We start from the raw sequence: 26,388 nt of genomic DNA on the forward strand, positions 1-26,388 counted from the left end.
AGACAAAGCATCGAGCCTCGGGACATCAAGTTGGAGAAGTATCGACATACATTTTAGGGTCAAAGTATGCTATATTGAAGTGATTATAAAATAAAGCCAAACTTCAAATTGATGGTCAGAAAACATTATATCGGGTAAGGGAAAGTTCATTGTATTGTTCTCAGCACCCGTAAATTTTTTTTGCAATTTCTCATCGTTATAGTCTGTTTTTCATCATGTCAATCTGTCATGATGCAGTGCAGTGAAGTATGCAGTGCGGGAATAGTCATTACGCAACTGAAACCAGTGCTGTAATGATTCATTACGCAACTGTTTTGAGTTGGGTAATGAATCATAACACAACAATTTTTCAGAAATTGTAAAATAATGGTGAGTGCATTCCGATATAATTTCTGATCCCGTAATCCGGGGTAACATTGATCATTTTTTGAATAAGGTACCGCGGGGCAAGTGGGTAAATGGGGTAAGTGAAAACAATTGATATATTTTACTCAATATGTGAATTAACGTTTTGAACTCATGCGTAAACCTTTGAGGCCATTGAGAACATTACGATAGGTAAGAGATTTCGGAGATTTTTCAGCCATTATTGCATAATAGAGCGAAACATTTGTTAACCTGTCAACTGTTACTCCGTAACAAGTTGGCGGCGTACAATCTTATTTTAATATTTTCAGTGGAAAAAAGTTGCGGAAAATAATTTCCTGTACCACTTCTTAGTTGTCCTCTGTGACAGTTTCAAACTGCAACAAAAAAAAGTTTTAGAATTAATTCGACGTAGACCTAAAAGTAACTAAATTTAAACACCGTCAATTTTCTTATCAGGTGATTGAATTTGTGTTTTCTCTTCAAGTAGCCATAAGTAAACATGATTCGTAATCATCATAGAAAAACATAACGTGCTGATAATTCAAGAAACACTATACTCAAGCGTTGAAAGCTATTAGAAATCATGGAACTTCTCTAAAAGATGTTGCCAAACATTACAATATTACTATGTCTACTTCGGGCAGCCAATTAAAAGGAAGACGTTGACTGAAAGGTAGCAATATGAGAGAACACACGGAAATCTCGTGGAATGTCTATGTAAAGCTAGTTCAAAACATAAAAATGGGGTATAGGTCTATCCACATAAAAAAGATTTTAAATACGTTATTGAAGGATTCCGTTTGATTTCTCCCGAAGAGTTATCCGACGTCATATCCGACTATCTCAAAAACAAATAACGAGCGGTGGAAATTCTACAGAGCAGAAATGCAATTGCTGCCCTATAATGTATGAACTAACATTGGAAATGTTGCAGTTATAATGTTGTTGAATCATTTCAACTAACATAACTGAACAGAAGAAAATTCAAGTGAAAAGAATAACATTTTCTTTGTTTACATGTTATTTATGTTATTGTTCATTGCGAAGCCTTAACAAATGTTAAAGCTAATAGAAATCGTGAATATAACTGTTTGTTTTTGAATTTATTGTTCAAAACGGTAAACTTTTCACTTGCCCCACTTTTGGGACAAGTGAAAAGTAAGGAAACATTTTTCAAAAACTTTTTCTGTATTTTTTTTCTTCAATTTTTCATAAAAATCAATTTCAGCATGCTGCTTATATTTGGTGGGAGTCAAGCTAAAATATATACACGACCTCATTTGTTTTAATTTAAAGTCTCTAGAATTTGAAGAATCTCAACTATGCGAATTCTATTACCCACTTGCCCCACGGTAACTTATTTCTTAAATATTTCGTTTGAAAATACAAATTTTATATTTTTAAAACAAGTACTGCCACCCATAGCTCGTGAATATATACTGTATTTTTTAGAAATATTTAAGCATGTTTAAAAAATGTTTTAGGTGATTTTTTGATTAAGCTGATATGGGGTAACATTGATCACCTATGTAAACAACATTTGGTAATATTGAAAATGTCGTTACTTACTTAAATCATGGCCCCTGAAGCCAAACATGAAGGCCAAACGCTTACAAGTCATTTACTTTTTGAGTTATATTAAAATTAAAAACACCTCGAACCACGGAATACGCCTAAAGGTAGGCAATTTCCTAAGGGAATTTTACTTTCTTAACAGTAATTCGGTAATGTTGCCTAATTGAGCATAGTTTTGAAAGTTTTGACGACGAAATCGTTTTCGACGATGCCATTTTTAGTAAGAACCATATTTCCCTTGCTCATATCGTTTGCTGAACTTATGTGAGACATTGTTTCGAAAAGTTGTCAAATTTACGCATAAGGTAAATGCAATTTTTGCAAAAATCTTCACTTTTATTAGCTCATGAATATAAAAAAGAGAAGCACCATTCATAATTTGGAAATGTTCCATCAATAGACGATAATACGAACTTTTTACAAGATGAGTCAATCCAATCAATTTTACTCAGCTGATCAATGATACCCCAGATTACGGTACCCTCAAGTGGTCTTCTATGAAATTGCAAAAAACGTTGTACGTAACTCGTCGCAGAACTCGATTTTTACAGCACTCGTCGTAATTATTCTATTCCAATTCGCTCGTCGTAATTATCCTAATTCACGACTCGTGCTGTAAAAATCATCATTCTGCAACTTGTTCCGTAAACTACTATTTTTTGTATCGAATTGCAAAAAAAAAAAAAAACTTGGAAAGCTGCATCCAAAATACAGTGCTGTTCTGAATAATAGCAGCGCATGTCAATTTTCATACAAAATGCTCAACTTTAACATGCTGTAGTTTTGTTCCCTTTCAAGCAATCGAGTTGAAATTTTCTCCACAGAACTACACATATGATCAATTTTGTAACTTAAAAATTTCAGTTTTTTCTGAGTCCCTGCCGAAAAGTGAGACACTAGGTGACATTTTTCGAAAAAATAGCAGTTTTTCATTTTAAAATTTTTCTTCTACAAATATTTTAAACATTTTCGGTTTATGTGTAAGTTTGATAAGTAGGAGGAGATTGTTCCAATGGTAAGTGATATACCATTTAAAACTATAATGTCAAGCCGAAATTCAAAATTTTAAAACTGCTATTTTTTCGAACAATTTCACCTAGTATCTCACTTTCCGGCAGGGGCTTAGAAAATTTTGAAATTTTGTGTTTACAAAATTGGGCATATTTGTAGTTCTGTGGAGAAAATTTCAACTCGATTGCTTGAAAGGGAACAAAACTACAGCATGTCAAAGTTGAGCATTTTGTATGAAAATCGACATGCGCTGCTATTATTCAGAACAGCACTGTAGGTTGTGCTATTAATGGAAATGCTTTTCATATAGCTAGTTTTTTATTCGTTTTTTTTGTGATTTAACATATTTCTTAGATTTTTTCGAAGACTTTTACTTGACCGCAACAGAAACAAAAGCCACCATCCATCAGAATTACAACTTCTGTAATTTTCTACCAATTCCAGAAGACTTTCACAGGTTGGAGCTTATGAAATGTCTGGCTGCTCGTTGAAAATCAAGAGGTCCGTATTGAACCATATCAAAAGGTCCGGATTGGACCAACACACATTTTGAGATGTTCAAACTAGTTGAGCAAGTTGAGTACAAAACGGTACACACGATCTTTACAGTAGCGTCAGTAGTCAGTACTGAGAAAGGCTTGATGGTCCGAATTAGAACAGGGTCCGAATTGGACCAGCTTCCCCTATTGCTTTATGTATTTTTGTGATGTTCTCCAGGAATTTCATCAGAAATTAATTCTGATTTTTGCTCAAAGTTTTCTTCAGATATTACTCCGAACATTTCTTCAGGAGTTCATTTGGTGATTTTTCTGCGGACTTCCTAAGGAATTCCAAGATTTTTTTTTTATGCCTTCAAGAATTCAACCTGATACGAAAGATAAAGATATGAAGATATTCTAAAGACTATTGAAATAATCGAAATAATCCATGCCCTACAGGAATTTATCCAGTGACTCTTCCATCGATTTCCTCAAAGATACTTGTTTAGAACATCTTTAAGAATTTGACCAGTAATTTATCCAGAGATGTCTCTAGGAATTTTTCAGGAATGTTTACAAAAAATGACGTTCAGGATTTCTTCAATGTGAAAACCAGGAATATTTCTTAGTAATACCTTCAAGAATTTCTTTCGAGATTCCTCCTACGATTTCTTAAGGAATTTGTTACCCCAGAAACATCTATCTATATAAATAAAAATGGAATGGTGTTCGTATGTCACGAAATGGCTTACGAACGGGTCAACGGATTTCAATGATTATTTCTCAGTTTTGTTCGACAAGGGTTCCGACGTGTTTTTGTGTATAAAAATCCCAGGATATTCACCGGGAAAGTTGAAAAAAACGAGCGCGAACGAAACTGTAATTTTATATGGGACGATCAAAAGCGTTTTTCAACAGCTTACTTGATGGCAAGACGAAGTTTGCCGGGACCACTAGTATTCTGATAAATTTCTCAAGGAAGTCTTCAAAGATTTTTTTCCACGCATCATTCCATTGAAAAAGTTTCTGGAGTATTTTCAAAGAGAATTGAAAAGTAACCTCTGATGAATCTTGTGTAGGTTCTGAAAAAATCCTCGATGAAGTTGTACACAGAATCTCTGAGGAAAAAAAAATCAATTTTTAAGGACGTTTTAGAGGACAAAATGCTAAGAAAATTGAAAAAAAAAAAATCAATTAATTCTCTGCACATAATATCCTGCATGAATTTCTGAAGAAGTTCTTCGAAACCGTCCGACGGAGACCTTGAAGAAATTAGCGTAGGCATGATCGAAATAATTACTGGAATCATTTCTGTAATTTTAACTCGTTTGAGAACTCAAATTCCTAGAGAAATTTCTGGAGGAACTTCACGGGGCGAATTTAGTGAGGAGATCCTAGAAGAGTTCTTGATAGTTTTCCTCGAACAATACCTAGAGAATTTTTTTAGACAACTACTGGACGCTACCGCCAATGAATGCTTGAAGGAATTTATATGAAATGACTTAACCCTTTTGCACGACATTGATTAACTACTTATTTACAAAAAAAAAGTTTTTATCAAAATGCTTGAACAAATAATGTTGATATAAAACTATTTTTTAAAATAGTTTTTTTTTTTTTTAATTAAAAGAAACATGTCATATACTTCGCAAATGGACTTTTAATCCAATTGTGAACTATATGTAATGTTTAGTGTAACGGTATTGTATAGTATTCATCAAATTCAGTTTGTCTCAAGTTCATTGAAAATGAATGGATTTCTGCTACCATAGGAAAAAGAGGGTTAAAGAACTGGACTTTACTGGAAAAATCGGCACTAAATTTATTGTTTTCTTTTTCGGAAGACTTCCTACCATGACCCCACAGTTATGGATCAAATAGTATGTAGTCCAACCTATAAAATTCAATAAAACAACATGAAAAACGTAAAATGGTAATTTAAAAGCACGAATCGAACCGTTTCAAATTGGAACTTCGGTTAGTAAACTATTTTGAGTATAATATTTACAAAGGATTGCATAAAAATTAAAAACTGCATCGGTTTCTGAAAACCATATTATGGATCAACGTTCATATTATGGATCAAATTGTGACATATTACGGATCAGTACGCAAAATCAAGAGATTTTCAACTCAATGCGTCTGTATTGCATGATTTGGCGAAAGTTAACAATGCGTCACATATTACTGCAGTGTTCGAGCTGGAAACAAGGGTAAAATGCCCTTTTTTGTAATACTGCATTGTAGTAACTGAGACATGAACTGTTTTCGTTCCACACCAAGTTTTCCACCCATTTTTGTCGGCTAAAAAATGAAATTCACAAACCTTGATGTTTTATTAGTTTTATCCTTAGTGCTATTGTCTGAAAATGTCGAATCCAATGATTAAAATGGCAGAAATCTACATTCTTTGGAAGTGATCCATAACCGTGGTAAACAATCATTTCCTGATCCATTTTATGGATCACTAGTTAGAAGTGCTAATATTCGGTATTTAGAATCAACAAATAAGAAAAATGTTTTCCAAAGATGAATTCATACTCAATCGAAGCGAACGAGCATGTTTTATGCTGTAACATTTGAATTTTACCACCTGTGGGAGCTTATGAATGCTGACGGCACTTCTTACAGAAAACGACCATATAATGATAGCTGTGTGGTACCAACTAAACATTTGTCAAAAACACCGTTATTTAGCGGTTGAATGTTATGCTTATGGTAGAAGACAAATAGTATAACATAGGAAAAATATGTTTTACGTCAACTTTTATGTTTTGAGCGAGTTATCCGATGTTGAACGCCAAAGTGATCCGTCACTGAGGGTGATCCGTAACTGTGTGGGCATGGTACACGAATTTCGTCAAAAACTCTGAATAAGGTGAACTTTCGTGGATTTTTCGTAGGAATTTTCGAAAAAATCGTTGGAAGAATTAGTGAAAAAATATCTGGAGGAAATCCTGGGATTATCTCTGGGAGAAATAAAGTTATTCGCGTGGAAAATGCTGGAGGTACATCCAAAACAAGACCTTATACACAAATTGTATGATATCGCTACATCTACCTACTGAAAATGTAAAATTATCTTACAGAAAATGTAGGATTCCAATGCAAATACTCTAATGCAACCTTCCATTTTCTGTATATGCAATGATATCACACAATATTCACAAGGTTTTTTTTATGAGGAATTACTTTTAAATTTTGCAGTCTCTGATTTGGTGTTGGTGTGCTCAAAATCAATAGAAGAATTCCTGAAACTTTTTCTGAAGAATCTTACAAGAAATTTTTGACAAACCTATGGTAAAGCGCGTAAAAGGTTGAGAAGGTTCTCGGGAGCAAGTGACATTTTGCAACTTTTTTTTACTGAAAGCAGAATAAGGAAGAAAGTGTCTTTGGAGACCAGTTTGGTTGACGCAGATATTTTATATTGAAAATAGATACATTTTAGAAACGTGCATCAAAATAGTAATCAAATCTTCGAAAAGAGTACTGCTACCGTTCCTGTAAAAGAAATTCTGTAGCGATTATTTATTATCTTCTAGAAAACTGGCTAAATCGATGAAAGAATTAGTGGAAAACACTCTGGATGAAATACTGCGATAGTTCCTGGGAAGATTTTGAGATTGATTTCTGTGGAAATTACTGGAGATAGTAGTATTGGAGTGCATAAGAATTTCTTGGAGAATATTCTAAAGAATTTCTTGTGGAATTGCTGGAGGTATTCCAGTAGAAATTTCTGGAAAAATTGCATGAAGAATCCTCGGAGATTTTTCTCGATAAATTTGGGAAGAAATTAAAAAAAATGAAGATTTCCTGGAGTCTTCAGAATTTTGCATCAGGGTTGACTGCGAATAAAATAACCAAGTTTCCAAAAGAGTCCTGCTACCAGCCCTGCATGGGAGATACTTACCCGTATGAGACATTTCGTGTCGTTGCCTATTTGTGTGGTCAGCAAATGCTTTGTCACAAAAACTGTAAAATAATTAGACATTTAAATCATGCGAAATCTATCGACGACATAGCCTGATATCTCATCCTACCGACAGGGGTACGGCTTCTCTCCCGTGTGCGTCCGCATATGATACTGCAGGTGAACCTTCGATTTGAACGTCTTCTGACAAATCTCACACTGGAACGGCTGGTTGTTCGAATGCGACAGGATGTGCACCTGAAGGTTTCGCTTGCGGCGAAAGCTCCACCCACAGGTCGTACAAACGAACGGTTTCTCCCCACTGTGCACCATCATGTGCGCTTTGAGGCTGCCCTTGCTGGTGAAGTTCTTATGGCAGATCTCGCACTCGAACGGCTTCTCGTTGCGATGGGATCGTTCATGTGTGGCCAATGCTTCTCCTCCTCTCACCTTCAGTCCACACACGGCACACTGATGGCTCAGAGGCTTATAGTTCCGTTGCTGGTGGCGCTGAAGCGACACTTCGTCGTAGAACCGCTTGAAGCACACCAGACATTCGATGGGTTTGTCCTTGTTTTCGTCCAGCGATTGCTCCACTTTGTTAACCTTGTGGGCTGTATGGGCGTGTGCAAGCAGCAGTTCTTCCGTTTCGAACGATTGATAGCATGCTTGGGCGCAACAAATCCGGCCGTATTCGTTATGGATAACCTCAGGAATTGGCGCCACGATTACCTTGGAGGGTACAATCTCCTTCTCTCGAGGGTGATTATGGGCATGCTGTCGACGACGTTTCTGATCTATAAACCTTGCAGGACACTTGATGCAACCGTAGATCTTCGTTGCTTCCTTCATCCGTCGATAGTGCAGTTTCAAGGCATATGGCGTCGAATATCTCCGATAGCAAATCTGGCAAATATTCGTCTTGGTCATGTTGACTCTCCGCTTCTTGATATGCTTTTCTCGGTGAACCTCCAGCTCCTCAGAACTATCGAAGATCAGTAGACATGAACAGCACACCAGTTGACCTTTCTGGATCTCAATGACCTCGAAAGTCTCCAATTCCTTCTCGTCCAACGCATCGTCACTTCCGTAGTCTTCATCATCGTCATCCACTTTCCGGGAAGGCTTCCGTCCAGGTTTCCTTCCTCGTCTGGGTTTCGGAGGCTCAGCCACAAAATCCGAGTCACTGTCGTCCGAATCTTTATACTTTTTCCTGCGTCCTCTTCTCTTCACGGGTTTCCTGTCCTCAACTTCCTCATCCGAAGCCTATCAATTCGCAATGTTTTATTTTCTCGATTTCATGCGTTTTTTGATTAGCGTTGAGTCAGCGATATGGTTTGTTCGGAGAAGTTTCTTGGTACATGAATGCGCATCTTTTGACGAAAAAAGTTCTGTTAGTAATCCACCTATCCGTGAGATTACTTTTCCTACCTGGTTTTATGGTTGTTACTCAATAATGAGTCAATGTTTGCCAACAAATAGGAAGTTCTGGGAAATTGCAATGCACAACCTAGAAAATCGTTCCGCACGCGGTTAGCGATCTTTGTCATATTCCGTTGAAGTAGTGACAAACTGCTATTACGGAGTAAGATTGTTGCAACAAGAATATGAGACGATAATATCTTTAATGCTTAACAATTGATTCACTGGCTCTAGCTTTCTCAATGACAGTCAACTAGCTTTGACTCAGGTGAGGGATTCTGAAACAAACTCGATTGTTTCAGCACTCGTCGTAGTTGTTACCCAAATCGACAATCCTCCGACTCGTGATGAAAACTTCTTCATTTTGCAGCTTGTTGCATAAATCAATATTTCATTAAATTCGAAGACATATGATGTCTTCGGCAAATTTGTTGAAATTACTATTTCAAACAACTTTGTCGAAGACACGATTTTTCTATCTCATCACGCAGAATAATATAGATGATTGTGCTACTTTTCCTCAAATGTCGTTTCTCCGAATGAGCCGTTTCCCCGAAAAGTGATGCAGTTCAAAAAGATGCAAGAACAGTCTTTAGTGACAGGATGATGAACTAGAAAGAACTATAAGGGCCCATTCACAAATTTCATAACGCTGAAGGGAGTGGGTGGGTGTCCTCATGATGTTATAAATATAAAAATATATAAAATTCGAAAAATATTCATGCAAAATGCGTTACGAGGGGGTGGGTGGGTGTCGAAAATGGACATTTTTAGGGTTATGAAATTTGTGAATAAATCCTAAGCTATCAAAAAAGGGAATATTCGATTAAACACGTATTGCCAACAAATTCAAATATACTAATTGAACTTTAACACTTCACTTTTTGCAAAAAAAAAAAAAAAAAAATACTAAAATCACTAGTAAGGCGAGCAAATATCTTTAAACTCTAATATGTGTTGCTTATCTTGACAGATAGGCCTATTTCGTCTGCGACTTACAGACTTCTTCAGTGTCGAAGAGAACATCGCATAGATCTATTTTTTTACTAGAAAAAGTGTGTGGGTATGTTAGAACTAGATTCTACCAGTATTAAAGGATACAGGGGGGCATTTTTTAATTGTGTACCAAATCAAATGAAAGGATTGTCAAAATTACAAATTCCTGCGTGTTTGGCAAATGGTCAATTAATGTGTTTATGTATTGTGTGTGTGAAGGTTAGGTATAAGTTAAACAGCCAAGAGTACCCATTTCCTTAATCCTTGTTTAGTAATTTATAGTTGTTCTTTTTTGAAAATTTATATGTTTTCCGCTACGCCAAGCTTCCAAGGATTTGAAATATGTCGTAAGAGTTTGATTTTTTTTGTGATAAGAAAATGTTGTTCATTGTAAATATGTTCTGCAACTTTTGATTTGAAACGGTGTACATGTCCTTTATTTGTGTCTTTGTGTGCTTCAGTAACTTCTGCTACGTGTTCTTTAAAACGTGTATTGAGAGTCCGTTTTGTTTGTCCTATGTACATTTTGTTACAGTGGTCGCATGTAATTTGGTAAACGCCTGATTTATATAAACTGTCAATTGGGTCCTAAAATGTTTGATAAAATCTTGTTTTTATTCAACAACACGAAAGAGCATGTTATTTCAAATGCTTTAGCAATTTTTCCCGCTCAAATAACGGCTATATCATGTTTAAACATTAATTTTGAAATTGGGTCCATAAATGAACCTGGACACTTGAGATCATGTTTGACGTTCGCTTAGTCGACAAAAACACCACATGGGTTTTAGTTTTAACACTGGGGTTGTTCCTATCTGACATTTCGGAAGGGACACGGAAAACAAAATTCATCCAAAATTTGAGTTTAAGCCAAGGGGGAGTGACAAAATCTTAAAAAAACATAAAAAAATGTTTTTCGGACTTAAACCAACGGAAAACATTGGAAAATTGAGTAAACATGTGTTTTTGGCCTAAATTTAAGCGTTTGGCACTAAAATCGGGACAGGGCTTTAGGACCCTATTGGGACTTTTGTTGAACCTAGAAGAGTTTGGAGTTGGTTGTTTCTACTAAGGTATTTGCTCGCCTTACTAGTGATTTTAATATTTTATTTTCTGCAAAAAGTGAAGTGTTAAAGTTCAATTAATAGTTTTAAACATACTCTAATAATCCCTCTTCTAAATTTAATAAAACAGTATAGTAAATTCAAATATGTCTATAATATTTGAATCAAAGAGGATAATTATTCATTTCTATGCAATTTTTCATATATATTACAAATCTGTACTTCATATAAAACACGTGTTTTTGCTGAACATTAAAACTCTCGATCTCTTGAAGTACCGTTAAACGGGATTGACATGCAACATTTTTCAACTGCAATCAACCAAAAATCATGATCATATTTCCACTATTTCTATCGATTTTATACCGCCATTTGGTTTACTCCTTCAGCTATGGAAGCTGTTTCGGTTCCGAGCGCTTCTATAAAAGATATGCAATATTGCGGCGCTTATATTAAATCCACATCCAGCGGCGGCGGTAACACGCAGAAGATATGCGCGCAATTTAAACGCAACGTCAAAATTCAAGTAGGCTTGAATTTTTTCGTCCTTCAAGGACACAAATGTTTGAAATTTGCCCAATCTGCAACATTTGGTGATTTTCATTATCACTGCGACGGTATATCGACATTTTCAGATAATCGCATTACGTGGATTTATCATGCAGAGCACAATATCTTCAACGGATAGAGTGTGCCTATAAAAAAAAAAAACATTATAAATTTTTGAACGCGTAAAAGCTAGTCATACGCTAAAAAAAAAAAAAATCTCGAATTCCAGTCATTAGAAAGAAGCTTCTGGAAATTCAAAATTCATCAACTATGGAGAAAGAAATAATTGCAAATTATTTGTCATAATGGCGAACTTAAACGCCAAATTTCATTGGAGCTGTTTCATATGTCAGAGTTGTAAAACGAATTTCTGGAAAAACACTACGATAATAAAAAAAAGATTGTTTAGTGAATTCCTTGGTTGTAGATAATTGCTGGAAGTACTATTCGGATGAAAAATCGAGAATTTGAATGAAGAGGAAAAAATGCCAGTAATAATTTATGTAAAATCGAATCCTCACTTTCCAAAGGTACAGTACTGGACAGAATAAAGTACGCATTGGCCGTTTTTCCATACAAAATGATCAAGTTTGGAGTCTTATATCTCGGTTTCTAGTTGTCCGATTGACCTGAAATTTTCACCGCTGCTTGAAAGTAACCTCAAATTTGCTAGGCCAAAAATTCATAGTTTTTCATTAACGAACTTTTAAGTTATCGTAAATCTCAAATTTCGAGAAAAATGACAAAATTTTAAAGTAAAAATAATTTTTAAATGAAAATATTTAGAGCACTATGTCCTTCTGCAAAAATGTACAATTTGATAAGACACACAAGTTTGCAGAACATCATTTTTCGGTAAAACTGATTGTTTTCAAAATATTTTCAAAATAAAATTTTGCAATTTTTTGCAAATTGAGAGATTTTTAATAATTTAAAAGATTGTGTTTCAAATACAGTGATATTTTAATTGAGTAAAATCTATGTTATATCTAGGCTGTGGTGAAAATTTCAGATCAATCGGACCACTAAAAGCTGAGATTCAGATCTCCAAACTTGACCATTTTGTATGGAAAAACGGCCAATGCGTACTTCATTCTGTCCAGTACTGTAGCTTCGAGCTATATCCATTATCTAAGAATTCGAGAAAACTGAACTGTCGTTATACGCATAACTGTCCCATGTTACTTTTTATGCATTTTGACCTTTTGTCATCAAACAGTTTATTTTTACGTATAGTTTCAGAAAACATTTACCAAAAATTAACTTTGTTCGGAAACTCAATGGTAAGCAAGCCAAGTCAATTTGTCCTATTGATGAATTTCCACGCATAACTGTCCCGCTACTGAATTTCTACGCATAACAGTCACACTATACAATTCGCTGCGCTGATCTCGAACAAAATATTCAGCAGGCAGTTTTTATTTACCTGGAGTTTGGGAAAATCGTTTTGAATACCTTCTTACGTTGGCTTTACATCCCATGTGGAACACAACCTGTTTGTATTATCGGGATTCATCATTCATGCGAGCCCAACGTCGAATTCGATAGAAATTTTCAATATCAAAATATTATTTCCCATCCGTTTTTCAATGAATTTCAGTTGGATTTTCAGGGTTTATCACAAAATTCTTCTAGTTTTTGGAACCGCGATCATCGATTAGAAATTTACCGTAATTTTGAATTCATCGCTAGGAATAGTTAAGTAATCCCACTTAAAGAATCAGAAACCACTTTAATTTGGGCTTGCGACAAATCAACTTCATGATTTAGCAAACCAAGTCAAAATAAAAATAGTTCGACCAGTTTTTTATGACTTTGCCACATGTTGGGTTCCGAATACCGGTTCATTGGTGGAAGTGGCCATTATATTATTATTATACTAAATTGTCGGTTCTGAAACCTAGCTGGTAACATCAAACTTCATAAGTTCCAAAATCAAGGCTGAAGAAGGGTAATTCAAACGTTCTTGGATGACTTGATAACATGCCAGGTTGTTTTGGATGCCCTGTTCCCAGAGAAAGTGGCCATTATATTGGCGGTTCTGAGACTTATCTTGCGACATATTAAACTTCAAGAATTTGCAAATCAAGTCAAAAGAAGAATAGATCAAGAGGTTTCGGATGACCTGGCCACATACTGGGTTATTCCGGATAACTGGTTCTTCGGTGCAAGTGGCAAATATGTTGGCGGTTCTAAAACTAAATTTGCGATGATTTTGCAAACCAAGTCCAAAGAAATGTCAAATCGTGTGAAGATTTGTGTCGTGAATTTTGAGTTGAATATTTACTCCACAAAATAAACTTTTGAATTCGCTGATGAGTTTCTGTCAAGCCTGTAGCTGGAAGAGTCGATATTATAAACCCTCTAACTTACTCATGCATTTTCTCATTATCACACAAACAAAAAAAATTGCTTTCCATCCCGAACTATAAAATCGGATTTCTTCGATTTCCCACACGTGGCTCCGTTTGGCAAATGTCACTTGAGCCTTTATTAGGTGCCATAACATAGTCTTGAGGATATACGTCCTCTACATTCGGTACAATATATACATAAGAACGGTCATCTACAGAAGTATGCTTAGTACATAATTGATCACTACTATCAGTGGGACTGTTATGCGTAGAAATTCATCAAAAAACCCCGTATTTCTAGGCATAACAGTCCGATTATGAATTTTGTAGCTAAATTTACATTTTTCCCATAACACAAACTCTTGACTCTAACGAACACACTATTCTTTATACTATTGTAAAGATTTTAATTTAATTTACCATACACCTTGTTCCGTCTCCCGCCGAAAACACGTCCGAACATGTTAAGCGTCCTGCCAAACAAGCCAACGAAAACTCCCCACCAATCAGCGACGAGCAGCGATCGGTGACATGTATAAAAGAGCGGTCGCTGCCATGCCCTGATTATTCAAGTCCCATCCGCGCGCGAGTGCACATCGAAGCAGCAGCAGCAGTGAAAGCAAACTTTGTAAAAAAGAGGAAAGCAGAGAAATAAACAGTGTTTTTTAGTGTAGCCGTCGGAGTTCTTCATTCCAGCCACCATTCCCTCTGAGGCCAGGAGCAGCGTCAAACCCCAGCTCTTTTTAGAGCTCCAAAGAGTTGAGAAAATTTTCACAATCGACGCTTGCCTCCTCCGCTCAATTCCAACCTCAAGTACAGTCCACCGCCGCCAACCGTTCGCCCCAGCGCGAACATCTTTTTGGTCCATACCGAACCGGATCACGGTGGCCATCCGAAAAGACTTTCGCCGAGAAAGTTCCCCCAGTGCCGTTCAACTGAGCGGCAGAAGCCATTCCCGCCGAAGAGAAAAACGACGCGCTACGCTAAAAAAGTGCTGTGCCCAAACAAAACAACTGCTTCCGCTGCTACGATTGTGATTCGAGTGAGTGAAAAAAAAATAAATTCCGCGTTCGCATACAAACTCAAATTGAAGTACCGCGTTCGAGTTTAAAAAAGTAGTGAAAAAAGTGACGTAAAAATGCCATTGGAGCATTCGCCACCAAAAGGCGACCCACCAAAGGACGCTGCAAGCGAGCAGCACGGATTGCCTTCCAGAACGCTGCCTCCCGAAAATTCTCCACCTTTCCACGGATTTCCTGAGTGGGAAGTCGCAATGGATGCCGCCACTGCCAAGGAGATGCAAGGGCTGTATCGTCAGCGAAACCAAGCCAAGAAGAAAGTGATTCGGATTCAGCGAACTCTCATCGACAACGAGTCCTTCGGATTGGCCCAACTGAACGTCTTCTCCAAAAGCCTGTCTGCCATATACGCCGAGTATAGTGGCTTCCACAGCAAAGTGCTAGCACTGGTGCCAGACGAAGGTATCGAGGAGCAGGAGAACGAATACGCTAGCTTCGAGGATCTCCACTACGCCGTTTCGGAAGAACTGGAGGAGTTGCTGTTACCGGCAAAGAGGAACACAGCGCCCCCGCCTGGCCAAAGCATTACGCCGAAGGTAGTCATCCAACAGCAGCCACTTAGTGTGCCGATCCCGTCATTCGATGGCAGCTACTCCGGGTGGCCAAAATTCAAAGCCATCTTTCAGGATCTGATGGCCCATTCGGGGGATACAGACGCCATAAAACTGTATCACCTCGATAAGGCGCTCATCGGAGAGGCAGCTGGCTTATTGGATGCGAAGATCTTGAGCGAAGGTGACTACAAGCAAGCCTGGTCCGTTTTGGAGGATCGTTATGAGAACAAGCGCGTTCTCGTAGAAACCCACATCCGTGGCTTGTTTTCACTAAGAGAGATGGCATCGGAATCCCACAAGGAGTTGAGGGCCCACTTATCCACCGTCACCCACCACGTCGAGGGCCTGAAGTTTCTCGGACAACAAATCACTGGCATCTCAGAGCACATGATTGTCTACCTGGTGGTTTCGGCGCTCGATAAATCCACCCGCAAGGCCTGGGAAGGGACCCAAAAGAGAGGCGAGCTTCCAAAATACGATCCAACCATCGCCTTTCTGAAGTCCAGGTGCCAAATCCTCGAGAATTGTGAAACGGCATTTGAGACAACGAAATCCAGCGCCAAGCAGAAGCTGATCCATCCGCCATCCAAGGTTCATCCGCAAAAGAGCCATGCAGCATCGACCACTCCATCCCAACCAACGAAAGCGTGTGAAATTTGTGGTGGTTCTCATCTCAACTTCCAGTGTTCGGCCTTGTCCAGTCTCACTCCTGCCCAGAGGAACGAGAAGATCCGAGCTGCTGGAGTCTGCTTCAATTGCCTGCGGAAAGGGCACCGATCCAAGGACTGTCCTTCCGACAAGACGTGCCGCAAATGTCAATACCGACACCACACGTTGCTCCATGACGATGGGGCCCCAAATCGAACGACTACATCCAACGTTTCGCTCCCAGCAGAGACGGTGGCAGATCCGCCAGTAGTTCCAGCCGTGCCGAGTCAACCGAGCCCCGTGGACCCGCCTGTGTCCACAACATGTTCATCGAACTTGGTCCAATCCACCAAGACGGTACTGTTGCTAACCGCAGTGGTGCAAGCCTACGACAGGAAGGGCCAGCCACACCCGTGCCGGGTCCTGTTGGACAGCGGATCCCAAGTCAACTTCGTCACGGAGGAGATGGCCAACCGCCTTGGCCTCAAAAAGAACCCAGCCAACGTTCCAATCGTTGGCATCAACGCCCTACGGTCCCTGGCCCGTGACAAGGTGACGATCAAGATCCGTTCCCGTGTATCCAGCTTCCAAGCGAACCTCGAGTGTCTGGTTACCCCAAGAGTGACCGGTTCGATTCCAGCATCCAAGATCGACATCTCCAACTGGAAGTTCCCGGAAGGAATGGCCCTCGCTGATCCCAAGTTTCATACGCCTGATAAAGTGGATTTGCTAATCGGTGGGGAGCTATTTTTCGACTTGTTGAAACCAGGTAAGCTAAACCTAGATGAAGGCCTTCCACAGCTACGAGACACTCACCTGGGGTGGATCGTGGCTGGTGTCATCGACGACCCGCTTGTGTCGAACGTGTCGCTCCACTATTCGCTCGCATCCGTGAGAGACATCGAGGAAGAAATGCAGCAATTCTGGCAAATAGAGGAGGTGCCGGAAGTTTCCAAGCTATCCACCGAAGAAGCTACCTGTGAAGCACACTTTCTGTCCACATATCAGCGTGACGAAACCGGAAGATTCATCGTTAAGCTGCCCTTCAAGGAAAACTCCACCCGGCTTGACGACTGCCGTGCTCTAGCACTAAAGAGGTTTCTGATGCTGGAGAAGCGACTGTCCCGCAACCCGGAACTGCAGGCGCAGTATGTGGAGTTCCTCCGGGAGTACGAAGCTCTTGGACACTGCCACGAGACCAGCGAAGCCGACGATCCTCCGAACCAGCAAGCGTATTATTTGCCGCATCACGCAGTGCTACGGCCGTCCAGCTCGAGCACGAAATGTCGAGTTGTGTTCGACGCAAGTGCTAAGTCGTCGCCATCAGATCTCTCCCTGAACGATGTACTACAAGTTGGTCCGGTGGTGCAGAACGACCTACACCACATCGCGTTACGCTTCCGGAAGTTCAAGGTTGCCTTTACCGGAGACATCGCAAAAATGTACCGGCAAGTACTTCAAGCCCCATGCGATCGCCGATTCCTACGAATCTTTTGGAGGGAACATCCGGCGATGCCCATGCGAGTTCTGGAACTTTGTACCGTGACTTACGGTACGGCGTCAGCACCGTACCAAGCTACCAGGTGTTTGGTGCAACTCGTCGAAGAAGACGGCGAGGACTTTCCCATCGCCGCTCGTATCGTGAAAGAGGATACGTACATGGACGATGTACTCTCCGGCGCAGACTCGTTGGAGGACGCCATCGAGGCTCAACAACAACTTAAGCAACTCCTTGGACGCGGAGGGTTTCCCATACACAAGTGGTGCTCCAATTCCCAAGAATTCCTGGAGCATATTCCTGTGGAAGAACAAGAAAAGAAGACCGTGTTAGAGGAACATGGAGTGAACGAAGCTATCAAGGTTCTTGGTTTACACTGGGATCCATCTGCAGACTTGATGCTTATAGCATACCGACCGAATCCATCGACGTCTCATCCGCAACAGCCCACGAAAAGGACGATGTATTCGGAGATTGCCAAGTTTTTCGACCCCTTGGGACTGGTTTCACCGGTCATCGTTTTGGCAAAGCTCCTGGCGCAAAAACTGTGGCAGCTCAAAACCGAGTGGGACGACCCAGTGGACGATGATACAGCACAGCAGTGGCAGGAACTCCAAGATTCCTTGACACATCTCCATGAAATTAAAATACCACGACGTGTCACATTCGATAACGCAGTGTCCCATGAGCTGCACGGCTTCTCTGATGCCTCAAACAAGGCGTACGGAGCCTGCATCTACTTGCGAAGCATCTTTGCCGATGGCTCAGCGAAGCTACGTCTACTCACCAGCAAGTCGAAGTTGGCCCCCCTCAAAGAAATCTCCATCCCTCGAAAGGAATTGTGCGCCGCCCTCCTGTTGACCCGGTTGGTGCAAAAAGTGTTACCAGCCCTGGATATGTCGTTCCGGGACATTGTGCTGTGGTGTGACAGTACGGTGGTCCTAGCCTGGATTAGGAAACCTCTCCAACAACTACAAATATTCGTAAGGAATCGGATCGCTGTCATCCTAGAACACACCGGTGAGTACCGCTGGGAATATGTCCGGTCCCAGCAGAACCCAGCCGACGTCGTATCGCGTGGTCAACTAGCCGAGTTCCTGAAGAATAACAGCCTTTGGTGGAATGGACCGGAATTCCTCCAGAGAATCGAGTACATCGTAAATCCCCCTGAAGACATCCCAGATGAGGAGCTGCCGGAACTAAAAGCGCTGGTGGCAGCGCCAGACGTGAGTATGGACCTTGCATCATTTCTCCCCATGTACAGCAGCTTCCGCAAACTTCAACGCGTTATGGGATACGTAATGCGTTTCGCTGCCAATTGCCGGAAAAGGATCCCAACCGAACGTGAGCGAAGACCCCTTCTGACCGTCCGTGAGCTGCGTCGCTCAACGGAGGCCATCCTACACGTTGTGCAGCAGGCACATTTCGCCGATGAAATTAAGCGAGTTATGGCAAACGAGTCCTGCAAGAGGGTTGGAAGTCTACGACCCATCTTCCACGAAGGACTGCTTCGAGTGGGTGGTCGGTTGGATCGCTCACATCTACCATTCGAAAGCCGTCATCCTATCATCCTACCGGATAAGGATCCGGTGGTACGGCTTCTGATCCATCAAATGCACGTCGAGCTCCTCCACGTTGGGCAAACGGGCCTGATGAACGCTTTGAGGCAACGGTATTGGCTACTAAACCCACGATCGACCATCCGGTTGATCACACGTCGGTGCGTTAGATGCTTCCGAACCAATCCGACGACCCCTAACCAATTGATGGGAAACCTGCCAGCATCGAGAGTCGTGCCGTCACCGCCCTTCGCCGTCACCGGCGTGGACTACGCCGGGCCTTTCTGGACCAAGCAAGGAACTCGTCGTCCGACTCTGGTAAAGTCCTACGTGGCCGTGTATGTGTGCATGGCAACCAAGGCCGTCCACTTGGAGGGCGTCTCCGATTTAAGCACCGATGCCTTCCTGGCATCCCTTCGACGTTTCATTGCCCGCCGTGGAATGGTCCATGAAATTCATTCGGACAACGCAACAAACTTTCGTGGTGCTGATCACGAATTGAAACAATTGCACCAACAATTCCACGACCAACAAACCGTGAAGATCATCGAATCCTTCTGCCACAACCACGAGATCGAGTGGCATTTCATCCCGCCGGACGCTCCTGAATTCGGTGGATTATGGGAGGCGGCTGTGAAGTCGGCGAAGACCCACCTGAAACGTGTCGCTGGGAATACGAGCTTGACGTTCGAGGAAATGTGTACGCTCCTGGCCGAAATCGAGGCTGTCTTGAACTCCCGGCCTCTGTTCACTATTTCCAACGACTCGGCGGACCCGCTGGTCATAACTCCGGCACACTACTTAATTGGACGTCCGCTTATCGCCCCGGCTGAACCATCCCTGGAAAACGTGAAGGCATCCCGTTTGACACGATGGCAACACCTCCAGCTTCTGCGTGAGCAATTCTGGCGTGCCTGGAGCCGGGATTATTTGAACACCCTGCAGCCTCGGAAGAAAAACCAGCGAGAGATGCCGAATATCCGTGTGGATATGATCGTACTCCTTCAAGACAGGAATCAGCCACCACTCAACTGGAAGTTGGGACGAATCACAGCCGTGTACCCTGGAGAGGACGGCCTGGTACGAGCAGTAGATGTCTTCGCTAATGGAGCCACCTATCGACGACCGATAAACAAGGTGTCCGTTCTGCCCATCGTGGATAACGATCCCCAGCGAGACCCACCAACTTCGGACTGTTGAGATTCCTCAACCGGGGGGAGGATGTTCCGTCTCCCGCCGAAAACACGTCCGAACATGTTAAGCGTCCTGCCAAACAAGCCAACGAAAACTCCCCACCAATCAGCGACGAGCAGCGATCGGTGACATGTATAAAAGAGCGGTCGCTGCCATGCCCTGATTATTCAAGTCCCATCCGCGCGCGAGTGCACATCGAAGCAGCAGCAGCAGTGAAAGCAAACTTTGTAAAAAAGAGGAAAGCAGAGAAATAAACAGTGTTTTTTAGTGTAGCCGTCGGAGTTCTTCATTCCAGCCACCATTCCCTCTGAGGCCAGGAGCAGCGTCAAACCCCAGCTCTTTTTAGAGCTCCAAAGAGTTGAGAAAATTTTCACAATCGACGCTTGCCTCCTCCGCTCAATTCCAACCTCAAGTACAGTCCACCGCCGCCAACCGTTCGCCCCAGCGCGAACACACCTGGTCAATATGAGGCCTAAATGCGTTAAAATCTTTAAATGCGTTTTTCTCGATTGCATATTTTGGAACATGGGACAATTATGCGTATAACGGCAGTGAATCAGGTGATTATTGTGCCATAGTAATTGAAGTATGATTTTATACGTATTACAATAATATATGCATTACTCAGTACTCGGAACATTAAAAAAATCACTAAATACTAACAACAAACACTTATTTTAAAACGATTTCGAAACTATTAGCCCATTCGTCCATGTGTGTTTAAGTAATCTTCATAGAAACGCGCATTTGGAATAGAAATAGTCGATCGAAATCGAAAAGTTAAAATGGTTTAGGCTTTTTTCTAGTAAAATTCTTGAATCCATATCTTAATAAATTTTAGAACTAGTTTTATGGTGAACTACTATAGACTTTTGTTAAGCTTCGTTACAAAACTTTACCAGAACCTCAATCACAAAACCTTGACAAACTGATCCAGATTATTGTTGTTTTATCATCAGCTCACGAAAATACCGACTATAGTATAGTGATCACCTGTATGAGAAAAGTGATTTTAGTGACTTTTTGTTGCAAATTGTGACTTTTTAGTGACCAGGTCGAAAAAAGTGACCAAGTCACTAAAAAGTGACTCTTTTTTAACTTTTTCATGATTTTCTCCGGAAATTTCATCAAACATTAGTTCACCCATTTTCCTTTAAGTTTTCATCCATTTATACTTCCACGGATTTCTCAAGAAATTCTTACAGAAGTTTTGTTTAGCGTTGTTCAAGAATTCAGCCAGTAATTTAACTCTGGTTATCCCCTGAAATGGATCATTGAATTTAGTTTTTGTCATTGCTCGCCGCATCAAAATAAAGGCGCCACTGTGTATGGGATTTAACATTGTGACAGCATTGCTGTTCTGTCAAACACACAAGGCTACGGTGGCGCAATCTATGCTTTCCATAGCGGCCGTTTTGGTTATTTTAATGATCCATTTCTCCAGAGATGCCACTACATTTTTTTTCAGAGATTCCATAAGAAATTTGTCATGATTTTTTTCATTCAATAATCTGCAGATAATTGATATTTCCAGAACTTTCTCTATAGATTGGTTTCGATGTTTATCGAGGTTTTTTTTTCTTTGTCGGGTGTTGAATCACTGCGTCCAATTAACTTGAACTATTGTGATGTCCCCTTTTACTGTATGTATAGTACATACATCATCCAGTGACATGTATGTCACTAAATGATCTATGTACTTCTGAGCTCATGAACACCTTATTATTGAGAAATAATGGTCCTAAGCTGCAGTGTGAGAGTTCCCCCAGTCTGGTGCAATTAGCTTAATAAAGCCTATAACATTGCTGGGGGTTGCGATCCTTATATCGGCAGGCTCTAAGAAGGGCTTACCAAATATCCTGGACCTACGATGGATTTGTGCACTGCAATAGCAGATGAGGTGTTCTGATGTTTCTCGCTCATCGTCACAGAAGCGACAGTTGGAGTTTTGAACAACACCGATCTTTTGTAAATGGTATCTGCTGGGGCAGTGTCCTGTCACTAGACCAGTGTATAAACTGAGATCCCTTTTGCTGAGACCTAATAGTTGTTGGATTTTCTTTGGGTTTATATTTACAAGCCTTTTTGACTGACTCGTATTAGGAGATGCATCCCAGTTTGATGAGGTCTGGCTAACCAGCCAGTTGTTCAGTTCCATTTTATCGAGGTATTTCTAGGTAATTTTTACCAGTAATTCTTCTTGGACTTTGTTTACAGTAGGTATATCCAATGTATCTTTCACGGATTTCTTTCAGTAATTTCCGTAATTTCAGGGTGTCCATTAGTGGGGGACAAAATTTAGATTCTCGCTCCAGTCCACTAGCGCCAGCCGTTCAAAGTTTGTATGGGATTTACTATAAGAAAACTTACTTTTGCAAAGAAAAATTGCCAGAGGTCGTCCATTGTCCTCTATAAAAATTCTGAACACAGACCTCGATAAGTATTTTTACGATGAAGAATATTATATAACTAACTATTATTTTCAGGATTGTGGTAAGTAAAAACATACTAGAAACTGTTGTTGTTGTGCATAGAATTGAAACAAACTTATTCTTATGCTTAAAGTAATTTAAATTTTAAACAAAACCCTGGTTAATAATAAGAGGGATTACGGGCATTAGTTGTGTTTAGTATCCTGATAGAAAATATTCAATGAATCAATGGAGAAATTGCTTGAACAAACACTCTAAGAATTTATAAGAGACTACAAAAGAAATTTCTGGTTGGGAATTCTTTGAAGAAATCTCTGGAGGAACTTCATGATACATCTCTGGATGGATTTATAGAGTAACCATGGAAAACCCTGATAGATTTCCCGAAAAAAATCTGGGAAATTCTTAGGATAATCCGTCAAGAAATTATTGGAAGAATTCCATTGAAGAACGTTGGAAGAATTGGTGAAACAATCAGAGTACAAACTTCTAGAACATCTAGAATCCGTGAAGAAATTATTGCAGAACGTTGGAAGAATTGGTGAAACAATATAAGAACAAACTTCTAGAACAATTCTTTTTGGATTTCTGGAAAAATCCCTCAACAAATTTCTTCAAATTTACCGGGGGCTCTCCTGGACGATTTTTGCATGAATCTTTGATTTTTTTTGTATGAATTATTGAAAACACCTGAAGAAATCACTATGAAAATTATTCGAAAAAAAAATCCGGGAAAAATCCTAGGATAATTTTCAGAATTAAAACCCTGTGGGAATTACTAGCATTGTTCTGCTGAAAGATTTTGCAAGTATTCTACCTACCATGCCTAGTGAAGTCGTTAGAATTTTTTTGAAAGGATGCCTGCAAGAATTTTTGGAGAAACCTATAGAACAATTTAAGGTGGAATTCTCGGATTAGTCCTTAAATTATTTTTTTGAGGAATTTTCTGGAAGAATCATTGAAAGAATTCCTGTAGCTCTTTTTGGAGGAATCTACGAAAGAAATTGCTAAAGAACATCTCTGAAGGTCTCTCTGGAGCCTCTGGAAGAAGACAGAGGAAAATGGTGAATTTGGAGACCATGCATCCAAAATAGACTGTTCAAAGACTTGCATTAAAATAGAGACCAAGTTTCCGGAAAGAGTTTCTGCTGTTTTTCTATACATTCCATGACGTTTTCCTTAGAAGGTTCCTAATGCCCCGATAACCCCTACCAAGAAACTTCGCCGAACAAACCATATCGCTAAAATCAACGATTTTTAGACGCTGCATGAAATCAACAATATAAAACACTGTGTAATCGCCTCACATTTACATCATCCAGATATTCCACTTCGTACGCAGCTTCCCCCGGAGCATCTTTCCCATCATCCGACTCCAGCTCCTCCTTCACTTCCATTATGCTCTCGGTGAAAACCGACGACAGCTCCATGGCCGAGGTCCAATTCTTATCATCCTCCTCGTCAGCTTCCGCCTCTTCGACCGTCCTTTTCCCGGCCCCTTCCGATTTGAACATCTTGCGCAGCTTCCGGTCCGATTCCCTCGCCTTCCGGATAAACCGGATGAAGCTTTTCAAACTGTCGACGCATCCCTGGCAGATCGTCGTCGGAAGGCCGTCATCCTCCAGAATCTGTACCGAAGTGCACTCGACCAAAATGTTGGCGATAAACGCATCCTCCAGCTTGGAGAAGATGGGAATCAAATCCGGAACCGCACCACCGCTCCCGGATTCCTCGCCGCTCTCCATGCACACCCGACAGATGTTCATTTTTCGCACTCGCGGTTGAACCGATATTTTGCACAATTTTCACGATTTCACTTCCGAAAACATTTGAAAAATTACGAGAAAACTTTTTTCTGGGTGATAAACATCGAACCAAAAGAGATGCGTTTTGTTGTTTTTGTTGAAATGTCATAATTTTTTGAGGGATCATGGTTGGTCAATGAAAGTTGAGTTTCCCTTCTTGGTGTACACGGAAAAGTTAGAATATCTAAATTTTGAATTTTGTAAGGGTAAGATTGCCCAAAGTGACCACAAGCATTGTCATTACCCTAAAGGCTGATTTGCTACTGACAAGAAAAGGAATCGCCTATCTCGATGCGTGGAGAATTTCTTCCAAGAAATGGTCCAGAAAATCACATTTTTCTGATCGCAGTACGCAGTTGAGAAGAAATGTCATTTCAAAGGGGGCTCTATGTAGGAAATTTCTTGACTCATTCAGTCAAGGAATTTCTTTACTTTTCTTGAGCGAAACAGCATACTTAGCTTAAGGACTCATTCACAAATTTCATAACGCTTTAAGGGAAAGGTGGGTGTATTAACGCTCTTATGGGTTGTATACGTAGACAAATTATAACGTAGATTCAGAATATGCACTGAGCCGATTTGGTTATTCAATGCTATATGGTACGCATATAATTTGACATTATTGGATTTTCATATAGCATTCACCTCGGGACGGAAAAGCTCATTACATGTCATATGCAGTTCATAGAGAGCTTTTCTTGAGGACCAATGACAGAAATTATATGAAGAACACTTAATTTTTACAGACAGGGAGAGCGATAAGATTGCATTTGACAAACCAATACAAACCAGTGAGGCTTGTTTGTAAATAATATGTGAAATAATAATTTGTTTCAAAAGCACGACAAATAATTTGGATTCACACGGCATATGCAGTTAATAATATGTTTATAAATAAAATGGTTATTGTTGGTTCATAAATAAGAAATTTATTATTTTGCTGAAACATAAACTTGAATAATAACATAATTAAATAAAGAAAAAACATAAAGAATGTTCCAAGCGAATGTTGACACCTGGTCCTGATAGCCAAATTATTGGATTGAATTCCACTTCTGCATTTGACTCCGTCAGGAATTTTTGAACATGTTTTGGGATCTAAAAAAATAACTACATAATTAAAACCTCTTTTTTAAAATAATCAATAATTTACCTTTGGCTTCAACACAAATGATCTGCCTCTATTTTATTAGATTTGCATCTTCCCGTTATTGACCAGGAAACCTTGAATCTAGAAGGAAATCGTTCTAATATTCCTTGTATTTAATTTTTTAATTAATGACTCACGTTCAGAAATAAATTGCAATAATAAACTTCATTTCAAATCACAATGAAATTCTGATGATGGTCCAGAAATGCTGGTTGATAATACATTATGGCTCAAGAATCCATCATTCAATCATCAGCAATCATCAAAAATTAAAAACCAGTTTTTTCGTTCAAACTTCATTCAATTCTTTAGAAAATCTATCATCGTATTCCAGATAGCAAGTGTAATGCAATGATAGATTTTCTTGAGAATTGCTGCAATTTTGAGCGAAAAAACTGGTTTGGAAAATTTGTAAAACGATGATGGTTATTTTCCTCTTATGGTAACCGTAACATCATGGAAGACCCCCTCCCTCCCCCTATTGCGTTACGTAATATTTGAATGAACCCTAACTATCACAGTCGTAAATAGCATACCTTCTATAGCTGTCAATAAGGCCATGGTAACAAGTGAATTTGGCACCGCTCAAACGTCAAATTAGTGAACTCGTGCATGGACCAATGCAAGAGTTCACTAATTTGATGTTTGAGCGGTGCCGAATTCACTCGTTGCCATGGCCACATAAATAACACAGCACCGTTAAAACGTCAAATAATGAACTCGTGCATAAGTCGATTGGT

The 26,388-nt window shown here is 40.1% G+C and overlaps 1 protein-coding gene across 3 annotated transcripts in view; it reads right to left on the reverse strand.

Moving 5' to 3' along the window:
• Positions 1-26,388, reverse strand: part of LOC5573453 (gastrula zinc finger protein XlCGF26.1) — a 36,655-nt gene that overhangs the window by 2,852 nt on the left and 7,415 nt on the right. For 2 of the 3 annotated variants that reach the window (XR_002500992.1, XM_021847973.1), the window contains exons 1-3: positions 24,001-24,612; positions 7,475-8,610; positions 7,345-7,406 (exon numbers count right to left, since the gene is read on the reverse strand). The exons of the other annotated variant lie outside the window; for it this stretch is intronic. Coding sequence is in view for 1 of the 2 variants with exons in the window: in XM_021847973.1 (XP_021703665.1) it covers positions 7,345-7,406; positions 7,475-8,610; positions 24,001-24,459 (1,657 nt within the window). In the remaining variant the exon portion in view is untranslated. Of the gene's footprint in view, positions 1-7,344; positions 7,407-7,474; positions 8,611-24,000; positions 24,613-26,388 lie in introns of those variants that run through there. 3 annotated transcript variants of the gene reach the window in all.

The sequence above is a fragment of the Aedes aegypti genome, chromosome 2 (assembly GCF_002204515.2).
Source record: "Aedes aegypti strain LVP_AGWG chromosome 2, AaegL5.0 Primary Assembly, whole genome shotgun sequence".
Lineage (NCBI taxonomy): Eukaryota > Metazoa > Arthropoda > Insecta > Diptera > Culicidae > Aedes > Aedes aegypti.